The sequence below is a fragment of the Cloeon dipterum genome, chromosome 3 (genome assembly GCF_949628265.1).
Source record: "Cloeon dipterum chromosome 3, ieCloDipt1.1, whole genome shotgun sequence".
In the NCBI taxonomy this organism is placed as follows: domain Eukaryota; kingdom Metazoa; phylum Arthropoda; class Insecta; order Ephemeroptera; family Baetidae; genus Cloeon; species Cloeon dipterum.
Genome location: NC_088788.1, coordinates 33,553,225 through 33,567,301, shown reverse-complemented (window position 1 = coordinate 33,567,301; position 14,077 = coordinate 33,553,225). Strand labels below are relative to the sequence as shown.

Below are 14,077 nucleotides of genomic sequence, written 5' to 3'. Positions count from 1 at the left end.
ACTCTAGAGTCACTTTTAGATTTTCATCAAGATGAGGGTCCGCGAAAAACTTTCAATTTCGTTCGCAGCGCGCCACGCGCCACTCAGGCTGGCGCGTTCGCGAGCGCCATCCCTGCGCCCGGGCAACAGCGCAAATAATGATTGCCTCCCCGCCAACGCGTCCCCTCCCTTCCGCCCGCCTGCCCGCACACCCTCCGTCAGCCTTCTATTTTCACGAGCGAGCAGAAAAACATTTCTGCTGCGCTCGCTGTCGGCCGGGTCGGTTGTGTCCGAACGAATACTGTCCGAACTTCGCGTGCACCCTGCCTAATCGAGTCACCATGCTCCGGAGATAACCGCTTCCGGTCAGTTGGACACTTCCGGTTCGCAACTCGCGCCTCTCCTTTGCAAACACACCGTTGTTTCCCGAAAACCGAGAGTCGATTCGCAAAATGAACGGCCACAACAACCACCACGAGGTGCGCCAGGCCACCGTCGTCCTCGGGGCCCAGTGGGGCGACGAGGGCAAGGGCAAGCTGGTCGACCTGCTCGCCGCCGACGCCGACGTCGTCTGCCGATGCCAGGTGAGTCCCTTCGGCCGGCAAAACACATGATCTTGGGGGGCCCGGAGCGCGGGAATTCGCGGCGCTCATTGAAAAAAGAGCAGACACACTTGGCTGCCTCGCCTAGCACGTTGTCATGCCGATTTCGTTACTTAATACGCACTGCCAAACAAACACGTGCTGCCTTTTAATTTATTCTCTTCTAAGAAAAAAGAAGTTTATTGACATTAGTTTTTACTCGCGGTTGGATTTTCTTCTTAACTTACAAACTTTGTTGTTAAAATTGAATTATTAATATATAGTTTTTACGTCTATGAATTTTGGGAATTTTGATGGAGAAATGTCAAGAAAATTGAGCTTTTGTGAATTTTGATATTAAAACTCGGATCCTTTTGTTTTGTATATTTTAGAGAAATTGTAGACTCAGTGAATTAATATTTATTTTGAACTGTGTGTATTTATTTTTAAATTAAAACTCGACTAAAGGTTGTTTTTTCCGCAATGAAATTGAAACAAACTTATTTCATCTTTGTTATTTATTTTCATTTCACACCTTTCTTGATGTTTACTCACTGTTTACTTCGTGTCCTCTCAATTTCACAACTATAAAATTGGAGCAATTTGGTAACATTATTGCGTTAAAATCATAAATAATTTTATGGACTTCACAAGCAGAGAAAGCTCTACACCATTTTTTACACTCTTTATCAAACAATTTAAATCACAATCGTATTTCCTTTAGATAGTTTTGAATTACTGATTTCAAATTAAAGTATTGAGCTGTTATTTTTAGACGGAGAGATTATAGTTGAGCTATTTTTAGATGTTTTGTAGGAATTTTTTCGGCTGAGACCATTTAGGTGGGTTTCCTTTGATAATATAAGTGCTATTATTAAAAAAAATTGGCAATTTAGCCAAAAATTAAAACTTTTATTTTTTGTCAACATTGTCATCGCTGAATCTCGGCTTTGAGACATCAGATTTACAAAAACTTACACCGTTCGAATCGTTACAACCTCCCCTGGACAGTTTTGGGGGTGATAACGATAACCCACCAACTTGCCTTATTTCTACCTTCGTAGAAAATATTGATTAGTTATAAAGGGATGGAATTTCTGGTTCTGCTGTTTAGATTTTTTTAACTCTCTATATCAAGGGTAAAAGGTGGTAGTTAGGGGTAGATTTGAATTAATTTAAGAGAGCTGAGATCAGTGAACAAGTTTGTGAATGTGCAAAGCGACGCATTTTTATCGTTCCTGTAATGCATGGGTTGATCACCCTAAAAACCCTTTGGCTACCTAGGGGAGGTCGAGACGAGTCGGAGGGTGGGATTTATTACAATTCAGACCGTTAGAACCCGAGTTGATCAATATTGGCAAAAATGGAACGTTTTGTATGTCTTTCGTCACGTATATAAAATATAAACACTGGACAAGCCAAAACATTTATTTGATTTTTAAAATGAAAATCATATTCGAAGACAACTTGTATGCCACACTGAACGAATTAGATGGTTTTGGTCACTTTTAAGCGCTTTTCGAAAGCGTTGGCAGTGTTTGACGAAAGTATGGCTTTAAATTGCACGATTCGTGCTCATTTGATAACCTCATGAAGATTTGAAACTCAGAAAAAAATAGTAGATCGTCTTAAATAACAGTCCTAATAACTCGATTGCGGCACAAACGATGATTCAATTTATTGCTTCGCGCGTTTATGCAGTTATTACGACCTGTCATTTTTCTATTAATTGTTTGTGCAATTTTCTACACTTAACTGTTCAATATTTTTAGCTCGAATAATAAACAAGTAGGTACAGAGAAAATCACAAACATCAGGTTCCATTGAACATTTCCAGTTGCATACGTTCATTAAATTCTTTATTTAGATAATAGGACCACTTTGTTTGAAACATTTACCTTTTTAAAGATAAAATAGAGCTATCTTTTCCACTTACTTGCTCGTTTTTGAAAGCTATATTACGCTTTAAAAGCTTGTATTCGGTATCACGAAACCTTTTTTGATCCCTTGGCCGGAATTTGTATGAGCGACACAAGTTGACAATATTTACTTCCGCAATTGATGCGTCTATGAGGGCTGTTTTCTATTGATGTTTGGAATTAAGCTGACTGTGACATAATTTCAAAATATATTTGTCACATTATTTTCATGAAGATAATATCTGTGCTACTTTATGAGTAAAGTGAATAAACGAGTAGAGTTACGAAATAGTAGACGTGGGGAGCATTGTTCGCATTATTATCGTCTGGCCTATTAATGTTCTTGGCAAACAACACGGAGCAAATTTTATAACTCTCTGCTTCAATGGGATTTCCATTAAAATTGTGACACCGTTCTATGTGCGCTAAAATATCAACAACTTTTAACCAAGCAAATGGCAAAAACACTTCTTGTGATCTGAGCCGTTCAAAGGGAATCTTAAAATCGTGGGTATTCAAGAAAGTGCAGGCAGTTAACGCCAAGTGGCAGAAACAGCAAGAACTTTGATAATATCTCTCTCTTTCTCTCCCTCCGCCTTATGTTTATTTAAACCCTTGTTTTGATGAGTAGGAGATTTAGTGCAAGCAGGAGCTCCAACTGTCTTGACCTTGCAAAACGAAAAATGCAGATTTCCTTTCAATCCCCGTTTCAAGGGCAACTCCCTGCTGACGCGCAGACTTGTTTTATCAACAGCTGCCAAGAAATTGTTCATTGAAAAAAAGACGATTAAATATTGTTTATGAAATTGAAAAAAATACATAATCCAGTAAGCCACGGTTGGCTTTGAATGTCCAAATCATTTAATGCGCCGATTCCTCGTGCTTTCTTCAAGAAGAAAATTACTCTAAAACCTAAACTTAATGTGTTGAAAAGTGGTTCGGTATACAGTATTGTGTATATAATGCAAAATTCTTTTTTGAAGCTTTTCCTTGGCAAACTGTTATCCATTGCTTGCTAATTGACTGGTGGCAGGCTTGCATTTTCGTGTTTTGACCGTCATACTGACTTTTTACACACTCATGCAGATAAGGTGAATAATTAAAGTGCTTTGAAACTGCTCGTACGCAGTAATTTGTTGCCCACTCTCCGCCCTCTCTGCGTAAGTGCGTACTCACCGATAAAAAATAATTAAAAGGCGCAATAAAAAGGGTATTTTATTTTATTTACGTCCCACGCCTGTACTAGAATTAGAATTAGCGAAAGAGCCAACGGTTCTGCATGAACAACGTCTTTTTAAAAGAATTTGAGTGTTAGTCAAAACGTGCTTTCGTTATCGTAATTTGAATATGCGTTGCAGTAACAGCGTCAGTGTTGGGCTTATCTTAGATGAAGTGCAAAATTACACATCCTGCATGCTCATCTTGCTATTTGAAGCCTATATGAAACAGAAAGCAGGATTATAGTCTGAAAAATACGGGGAATCACCAAATCTCTCTTGCACTTGAATGAAAAACCAGCAGAAAAATCGCTTTAGTTGAAAGAAATTCCTTTTTTCTACTCTACATACCCCCCTTTGAACAAGACTCTAATTTTGTTTTGCCCTTGGCATTTCTTTTTGCTTCAAAGGTCGTTGCGTTGGACCAAATTGAATTGGGCGATCGACAAGCCATCAGTCAAGTCCAGTGCGCGTCCATGTACGCGCGGGCCTTTAAATTTAGAGTCACTCGAAAGAGTTGCTGCCAAAACAGCTCTCGACACTCGGGCCCTGCGTGTACTAGCTAACCAGCTGAGGCATGTGAGAGAGTGTGTTCATGCAGATATCGGGTCGGCCGGGCCGGGCCGGGCACATGACTGATTAAATTTTGAACTCGCAGATAATGAGCTAGGTGTGTCAAAGTGACGCTCCACTTTCTTCAGCGCTGCCGTAATACCTACCGCCTCTGCTAAAATTAGCCGGCGCAACCCTCGACGCCAGCTCTTTCTCTGTTGTTGTCTCACGGTGGTTTCTCACCACACAGCCGACGAGGTCAATAAATAAACATTGCACCCACACCAACGGCGCAAGAGTGAAAATTTTATTGAAATCACGATCGCCTGGAACATTCGGTTCGTCTAATTATTGAAAGCTTGCCCTCGTTTATTTTGTACAGGAATAAAAGTCTAACAACTAGCAGACAGGATGGTATATAATATACGTTTTGATGGGAATTTAAAGTAGAGTTATACAGGTCAAAAATTAAGAACGTTTTGCGTCGTTGACTAAAGCATGTTGTTCATTGAGTTTATCCTTGTGAAATAAATATATAGCAATACTTTATCTCTACAATGCGCAAAAATGAAATCAGAACCGAGGAACAGTTTAAATTTAGATTTTGCCAAATTTCTCAAAATATTAACGGTTTTTCAGTGATTTTGCCCTTGATTTCGATCCATCGTCGCAATCTATCCAATGGTATGAGAATTTTAAAAAAAAATTCGTTAAATTGTGAAATAAATCGTGATTTTAAAATAAGGATACAATTGATGCTCGCCGCTTGATTATCATGCAAACATTTGTTCAGATTTTCTCAAAAATTTAAAAGGAAAGCTGTTTTCTAATTTATAGATAGTATTTCAAGTAAAACTCCTTTGTGAAATTTGGCCGCTACCCTTTTATGCAATAATATTGAATCGTTTCATCATCATCAAAAATATTATTTAAATCACATTACCCAAGAATAAATAAAAACACGTTGCTAAACCATTTTATAAATATTTTACTGTTATTCAAGCCCCTTAAATTATAAAAATTGTTCAATCCTTGTCAACTAACTGTCGTTCACAGCTAATATTTCGCGTCAGTATCTAATTTGATTTGTTATTCGCTCGCTCCACAGTCATATCATGTCTGTTATGGTAAAAATTGTCGCCACCGCACGATCAAATAGAGCTCGAACTGGGTCGACTGCGAAAAGTAATTTATAATTCGCGTTCCTAGTAGCAAAAGCACGTCGTATAACGATAATTTCGCGTGAGCTGGGCCGGGCCGGTAGGGTTCTGCACCAGTGCGAGGCATCGCTGTCAGTCTCTAATTTGGCCGATTGTGCCTGTTACCGTCTGGCTATGACATCTTATGCAAATCGTGTCGCCCTTTTAATTAGCCAGATTTCCTTGACTCGGGATAAGCAACAGCAATAATTATTTCTTTTGTTTAATTGGAGTGTACAAAGGCATAAATATTTGTGCCGGCTTCTCCCTTGTTTGCCAGTTCGTGCGCTGAATTTTAAAATGGGCGTGTTTTACGATCTCTGCACCCGAGATTATAGCGCATAAGACGTCGGAATTATGAAAGCCGTAATGCTTCATTCTCTGTTTGAATTTACTCTTGGGGAACATCTCCTTGTCACATTGCTAAAAGCGGAGAGAAGTGTTTTTGCAGAGAGGAAAAGTGGCTGTTTTTAACACCAGCGTATTATTGAAATACAAAATTGGAATGTTCACTGTAAAAATTTGAATTCTTTGAATTCAACTGTTCAAAACGCATTTGATATCATTTTAATCGTGTAAATTTCCTTGTTAATTAAAAGTTGGAAATTATTCTTTTTATCTTAACTTGAAATACGATTTAAAAATAGGAAAATATATATATTTTTTAGGCTGCGCCGTTTAAATTTACGAGAAAATCGGCTACAAAGCTTGCATGCTTATTAATTGGCGTGCAACTATTGCCTCTAATGTGTAAAATCACGATATATTTCACAATTTAGGGGATGTTATCCCAAAATTTGCAACTAGTTGGCTTGATCGCGAAGAAAGGGATCAAAATCAAGCGAAAAATCACTGGAAAAACAGTCTAATTTTTCGAGAAGTTTGGCAAAAACTGAAATTTGACCGTTCCTCGGTCCTGATTTCATTATTGCACATTCGTAGAAATAAACTGTCGCTTAATTTCACAAACAATTAACTCATTTAATTTTGAAGTGTGATTTTCAATATTAAATAGTTATTGAAAAAAATGTAAGCATTCACAATCATTCATTGATGAGGATTGAAGTTGGCTATGGAAGAAATTTTCAAGCCTGCAGCACTTTGCTGTCGCTTACAAATAATAGAAAAATGTTAATTACGTGTTTCCGTCATATCTCATTCATCATTATTTGATTTGTATTGTAAAGCAAACAGGAAAGAAAATCGTCATCCAACTAAATCCGCTTGAGTAGCTTGTTGTTTATTTGCAAAACGCATAATATATTATCACTTTGCGCGTGGAGTTCAATGTCGCGTCAGCAGTCCGCTTTTTCCATTCATGCCACGCGATTGCATAAGCCGTTTTAGGCCATCTCCGCTCCGCTCCACTCCACTCCGGGGACAAAGCTAAACGAGTGAAGTGAGGATTTGCGCGTGCCCACAAAATTCTGTGAGTAATGGGCCAAGGGAAACAAACGTGGCCGTTGTTGTCTGCGTTGCCTATGACACCATCAATCACACCTCAGGTGGACTGCAGTAGCTTGTTGGCACTGGCCGATTTTTCACGCCAGCTGTCGCATCTTTATCTCGTGGCAAAGAAAACACGTCAAAGAGATTTTCCTCGAACGCCGTGGAGAATTCAGTTTGTTTGAATTCCTGAACTCTGTCTTAAAATTTTTCTCAAGTGTGCGAGAGGGAAATTTTGAATGAGCGATTTGTTTGTGTTGGGGTTTCGGACCTCAGAATGAAATGTTTTGTCGACGCCCAATTCTTACTACTAATTTTAGATTAAGCATCAATTTTAAAAATAGGTGTCTTCGATCTTCCGATTTTGCCAAATCGTTTTGAAACATTTTTCTTGAGACCTTAACCTCTTAATTCTCTTGTTCAGAAAAAGTCTTTTCCACGAGATTGAACGGATTATTATTTTTCAATTTTTTCAAGGAATGCGGGGACAATTTTGGATTTAACACGTGCCACTGACAGATAAACTCAATTTAACTTCTGAGAGGCCGAATTTCACAGATTACCTAGAAGAGGTCGTGCGTAGATTTGTTGCCTTGTACTCATCGATATATTTCTGACTTTGCACTATATTTGTACTGACTACGATGAGAGTAAACAATTAATAATGTTCGCCCTAAAAGTTGACAGAATGTTATTTATTTGGTTTATTCATCGAAAACATTTATTATAAATAAACAAAAATGTTAGGACGGTGGTTGAAGTTTTAAATTTTACTCGGAACCGTGCCTCGGTCGCTTTTTCCGCCAGAAGTTTCACATACGACGGTGTTTATCAGAAAAGTCACTTCCTCGGTCCCCTCCCGTAAAAAGCAGCAAGGACAAGGCTCGAATCCCGCTCATTTCCTTATCTACGAGCAAACTTCTTCTTTTGCGCGGCGGCGGCGGCGGCGATAAAGTTGCCACACACGCGCGCGCCGAAACGCGCGCTCACTACTTTTGCGCCGCTCTCGGTGGGTGTAAATATTAATTAGCGGCGGCTCGCGCGGCGCTTGATTGCGGCCAAGGCTGATGATTGCAAATAAACGACAGAGAACGGTCCACCGCACAATCGGCGAAATTGATGACGAGTCGGGACTCATCCCTAATTGGCGCGCGTCACAATCGCGCGGCCAACGCACGAGAAAAGAGCAAAGCTGCTTCTTCATTAGCGCCGACACCACGCTGATCGCTCTGATTTGGTCAAAGCCTTGAACGAGACCACTTTTGCGCCGCTCGAATTAAACTAGCTAGGCACGAATGCTTTGGTCTATTTCCTTAAAGAGCATAGAGAGGCGATTTTAATTAGTGGGGTTAGTGGTATTGAAACGTCTAGCGGAGGAAATAAATAACTTGTTTGTGCCTTTATGCGCACAACTCTGATCCAAATATTATTGTTAAATTACCTATCCATATATTTACGTCTTGTATGATAAAAGGGGAAAAATTGGGAAGTGAGGATAAAACGAATATAGAAAATTCGTGAAGGACAAAAATGTTAGTATTTCAGTCGGGTCGGTGGTCGGTTATCCTTTTCCTCCACATTTGCAAATCAATCAGGATTTGTCAATTAAACGTATTTTTATTTAAAATGCAACGTGAAACTAATTTACAGTTTTTAGAAGTATTTTTAAGAGTTTTTGAATTTTTTAAATTCAAAGTGTTACAAGAGAAACTATCAATAAATTATTGCAGTTTCGTAACAGTTTTCTAACTACCAATTTATTTGAGACAAAACAACACTATTTTGACTTTTGACGCTATTGTTCTGTGCAGCGGCTATTTCGGCACCTCGGGCCTTGTTACAGCAGTTCAAAACAAAATTGAGACCACGCAGTATTAGCTGCAGAGAATCAACATGGTTGAAAAGTCCGGCTTTATACTCATTGCAGAACAAATTCGAAAAGAGGATACCATCGATTTAGCTCAGCAATGAGTAAAGCTGGACCTTTTTTGACGATTTCGAATTCCCTGCAGCTCATACTGTGGTATGGATTTTGTTTTAGAGTTAAAATACTGCTGAAATAGCCGCTGTATAGCAAAAGAACGTGTTAAAAAGTTTTTTCTTTCAAATTTTCACCGTTAGCTAGCCTTTCTGAATAAATACCCGCTCAGAGAAGAGCCATTCGTTTATTTTAAAATTTTCAGTAGAGCTGTATCGTCTCATTTTTTAATGATTTTCGCCCAAAAATATCTTAACCTTTTGCATTAATTGTCACTTAAAATTTCTATTTTTTTATACATACAAAGCGATTTCTTAATGAGCCAATAAAGGGTTCAAAATGAGATTTTTACTTTATGAAGACCGAACAATTTTATTTGAAGACAATTACAGTGCCAGATTCCAGTTACATAAATATAAATTATACAAAATACTATTAAAATCTTGCTTGCCGCCCTCTCAAAAGTCAGGCAAACTCATAAATGCATTAAAAACAGTCAGAGAACATTCTCTAAATATGTATAAACAATTGCGGATGAACTGAGATATTTCATAATTCATGTCTGGTTTATCCGTGAGGCTTTTTTCTAATTAAAATACAAAAAGAAATGAAGCCTTGTATGTCACATAATATTCATCTTCCAATCTTCTGATTCCAGGGTGGCAACAATGCCGGACACACGGTCGTCGTGGACGGCTGCGAGTTTGACTTCCACTTGCTTCCCAGTGGCATCATCCAACCCAAGTGCCTGTCACTGATCGGTACGTGAATCCAGCAATTATTATAAGCATACAAATTTTAACAAATACATTTGCAGGCAACGGAGTGGTTGTCCATCTGCCGGGGATGTTTGATGAGCTGAAGAAATGCGAGGCCAAGGGTTTGGAGAATTGGCAGTCGAAACTATTCATCTCCGACAAGGCGCATCTCGTCTTTGATCTCCACCAGGTGACAAATAGATGATAAACTCTCTCGCGCTAACTGACCGTGAAATTGAAAATGCAGCAAGTGGACGGAATGCAGGAGCAGGAGAAGGGCAAGAAGTCGCTTGGCACCACGAAGAAGGGAATCGGACCAACGTACTCGTCCAAGGCGTCCAGAATCGGCATCCGCATCGCCGACCTGATCGGGGACTTCTCCCAGTTCACAGAAAAGTAGGAAAATTATTCCCCTTGGAAAGAACGAGGCTTACTACCGTCATTTTCCTCAGGTTCCAGGCCCTGGTGGCCGTCCACGAAAAGATGTTTCCAAACCTGCAGGTTGACGTCGCGTCCGAGCTGGAGAAATACAAAGAACTGGCCGAGAGGGTGCGACCGATGATTGTCGAGTCGGTCACCTTCCTCCACGACGCATTGTCTTCAGGGAAAAACGTTTTGGTCGAGGGAGCCAACGCAACTATGCTTGACATCGATTTTGGTGAGTGGAAAATTGTGCAAGTTGTGGGTGAATTGCGATTAGCTGCTGTGCACTCACGAAAGAGATTTAGTAACTCAGCATTGACTCAGTTTTATTTTCTACCTGGCAGTATTTTGAATTTGGTCAATTAATTTTAAAATAAATTACACTGCCTGCTATGCATTCAGCACACTCAACTGGATTACTGATTAACATTTTGTGGGCATTACCCGTAAATGTTTTGTGAACAGATCTATTGTTTAGCATTTGTTTTTTCGTATTGGGCGTTTCACAATTTTATTATTTGCTTCTCTTGGTCCATTGCAGGAACGTATCCGTACGTTACCTCGAGCAACTGCAGCATCGGCGGCGTGTGCACCGGCCTGGGGCTGCCGCCGCGCAACATCGGCGAGATCGTCGGCGTCGTGAAGGTGTACACGACCCGCGTTGGCGACGGGCCGTTCCCCACGGAGCAGATCAACGTAAGGATTATCTTGTTTGCGCTGCCGCAAGTGTGTAATTAGAAATTGTTGCCACAAGGAAATCGGGGATAAGCTGCAGAGCATTGGTGCTGAGATCGGCGTGACAACCCAGCGGAAGCGTCGGTGCGGCTGGCTCGACATCCCTCTCCTCCGCTACACCAGCATGATCAACGGCTACACGTCGTAAGTGGACCACAACAACTGCCAAGCCATGCCGATCGGTCGATCCGCAGCTGTTTCTTTTTATCTTACCGCTAATGAGAGTATTGAGAGAACATTCTACTTCTGTTCTTGTAAGGGTCTCAGTCAGCCGGAAAATTTTGGGTCACGTAGGCAGCCGCGCCAGCTGTCAGTGAAAAAGGGTCAAAAATTAATAAGTGCAGGAGAAAATATTTTTTCCGGCCCTTTAGAGCGTAAAGCACTATCAAACTTCACGTTTAAAATATTGTCAGCCGCGCTTGACGCCAGCCGCCGCTGGGCAAAAATTTGGCTAAGCCGCCATCTGGACTCTCCCCATTCATTCAAAATAGAATATGTGTTAAGAATTGCAGAAATTGATAAAAACAAGCTCTAGTCAGGGCTTGTGGTGGTCCTTTATAACAGTTAAACGTTGAATATAACCATAGTAATTTTGCTGCAATGTCTTAATTTTTATTATTGTTAGTAAAAGCCGAGTGGCTAGCGCCCCTTGGGCACTTAAGGCTTCCAGATGAGCGTTACGCGCCAGTCCTTCAGGCAACTGTCCGTCAAAGCAGCAAAATTGACCAAAAGACTCAAACATATATGCGACGGCGCCGGCAAAACCACAACTAACTCGATGTCAGGTCGCGTGACCTGAGGAAGGTTGGTCACAGGTATGGGTTAAAAATCGTCGTCAAGTACCGCCAAAAGCGCTCGAAATTAGTGAAAAAGAATTAAAAACCAACCTCGGAGCAGATTTCAGGTCGGGTTATTTTGCTATAAAGTCATGATTTCTCTTATTTTTAATAAAAGAAATTGTGCAATTTTAAGCACGCGAATTTGCGAAAATTGAGTGGTGGTAAAAATGAACACTTTTTTTCTAATAATACACAGTCAAGCATTTTAAAAACGAAATGACTAAAGAGTGAAATTTATGGATTTCCTGTCTGTGCTTTGATTGATATTTCAAAAAATCAATAAGACATTATAGGCTTACTTTTTTTAAAGAAAACAGCAAAAATGCATTATTTATACGCAGTTTTATTCATGCAACAGCTGTACATTTCGTACATTAATAAATTAATAGTGGTTTTCAACCTCAGGCTTTCATAACACGCGATATACCATTATTCTTTGAAGTGAACCAGGTTTTCTATTTTATTGGGAGAAGCGAGACAGCTGTATCGCTAGTCTGGCCTCTGGGATATTAAACAATTTAAATAAACGCATTTACCCATTGATTTTAATATCGCGTTCATCTTGTTTTCTTTTCAGATTGGCTCTGACGAAGCTAGACGTTTTGGATAGCTTCCCAGAAATTAAGATTGGGGTGTCCTACTCTCTCAACGGGCAGAAGATCAAACATTTTCCCAGTGGACAGGCTGAACTTGGCTCTGTCACGGTAAGTCGAAAGTCTTGACAAGTGTAGCGGCAAGCTGGCATAAATTTACCTCAGGTTGAGTACGAAACCATGCCTGGCTGGAACTGCAGCATCCAGAACGTGAGATCATTCAGCGACTTGCCAGAAAACGCACAACAGTACGTGACGCGGATTCAGCAGTTGCTCGGGGTGCCAGGTAATTGGCGGCTAAATAACTAATCGTCGTGGTGCCGTAATATTACGCACAGCTCAACAAACACCTAAATTTTCACTGTGGAATCAAATGATGCCCTTTACTTGCAAAATTGAAACTTGAGTTTGATTGTTTGTTGAGATATGCGCAATTTTTAAGGCACCAAGACGAAATCGAAGTGGTAGCATATCGCTCATTGTCGTCGTTTGAATTTCAGTTCAGTACATTGGAGTCGGCAAAGGACGGGAGAGTATAATTAAGTTATTCTAAACGCTACTCAAGAGGCACCACTATTTTTGGACACGTTTTGCCCTGTTTTCCTGGTTGAAGAAAAAGAAGATTTGGACACGATCAAATTTCGAGGAGTTTATTGATTTGCAACAAGACGACACCACCACTGTCTCTCACCTATTCATTACTTTTCTTCTCTAGTCTCACAGCTTGTACTTTTGAAAGAAGCTACACAATCTGCAATGTTCAGTCGCTCCCTGAATATTTACGAGAAATCTCTTTTTTGTTGTGACTCGAGGTTGTTCTGCCGCGTTATTTGGTTGTCTTTTACTCTCCTCACGTTATCGGAGTATTTTTGAGCTGCCTAGTAATTTTGTGCAGGAAAAGTGGACGTTGTTAATGTCGAAGAACGTGCAAAATGGAAATAAAAAAAAAAACATTGAAAACAATCAGCCTCTAACCCTCTTTCATTTTTATTGATAGATTTCCAAACGCCCTCAAAATGTCTAAGCTCTTTCTTATTCAAAAATAATAAAAAGTAATAGGTTGAAATTTAGACGAGTGACTTTTTTCCCAAGCTTTCAATCAAACGAGCATGTTATTTTAAGCCATTTGAAACATACTTAAAGTCGCCTAAAATTACCAAACCCGTCTAATAATAGACAATTCAACTCATACTTTTTTTGGCTTACCGCATGTCTACAATTAGATCAGTCTAAAACAGATTAAGATTCCGAAGCATAAATTTCCCACGGTTTAATTATTTCATCAATAGTTTTGACCGAAATTATTTTTGATCACTTCTCTAGTCAAAGCATTATTTACAGTTTTGTTATTATTTTTAGACATGTTTCGTCAGATTTAATTTCTCTGGTAAAAATCTCCGGCAAAGAAAATGTTGCTACCCTACATATTTTAAGGAATTCGAACAACTTTCCAATATGGAAAAAACTCACGCTTTGTCTGTTTTGATATGACATGCAAGAAAGTTTAAAAAAAGCCAAATGACAGTAAAGAAATTATCAGTAACGACTAAAAATGGCGTTCAAATTCGAAAGAAAAGAAAAATGACGCAGTTTTATTTTACAATTTTGATTTTGCAATTTGCAAGGTGAAAATAAATATTTTAACGTTTTTTAATACATGCTTTCGGTTCAGCACTCTCCAAGAAAATTGCTTTTTTTAGAATTTTTGACAAAAACCATTTTATTTTGGGAGTGCCATTTTAATAGGAAAATATGTAAAATTTGGCCAGAATGGCTGTCAAAAAAACCGTCTTAATCAGCTCAAAACCCCTCGGAAATTCACAGCTCTAGCAATAGGTTGAAACTTTTATTATACTTA

The 14,077-nt window shown here is 39.5% G+C and overlaps 1 protein-coding gene across 1 annotated transcript; it reads left to right on the top strand.

Annotated features, from left to right (window-relative positions):
* The first annotated feature begins 196 nt into the window (after nt 1-196).
* On the top strand, nt 197-13,185 carry AdSS (adenylosuccinate synthetase). The gene is made up of 10 exons (XM_065482881.1): nt 197-563; nt 9,530-9,632; nt 9,689-9,819; nt 9,877-10,025; nt 10,082-10,287; nt 10,594-10,748; nt 10,807-10,931; nt 12,204-12,330; nt 12,385-12,505; nt 12,720-13,185. Exons 1-10 carry the CDS (start codon nt 432-434, stop codon nt 12,770-12,772), a joined length of 1,302 nt encoding a protein of 433 aa, XP_065338953.1. The 5' UTR covers nt 197-431; the 3' UTR covers nt 12,773-13,185.
* The last annotated feature ends 892 nt before the right edge of the window (nt 13,186-14,077 follow it).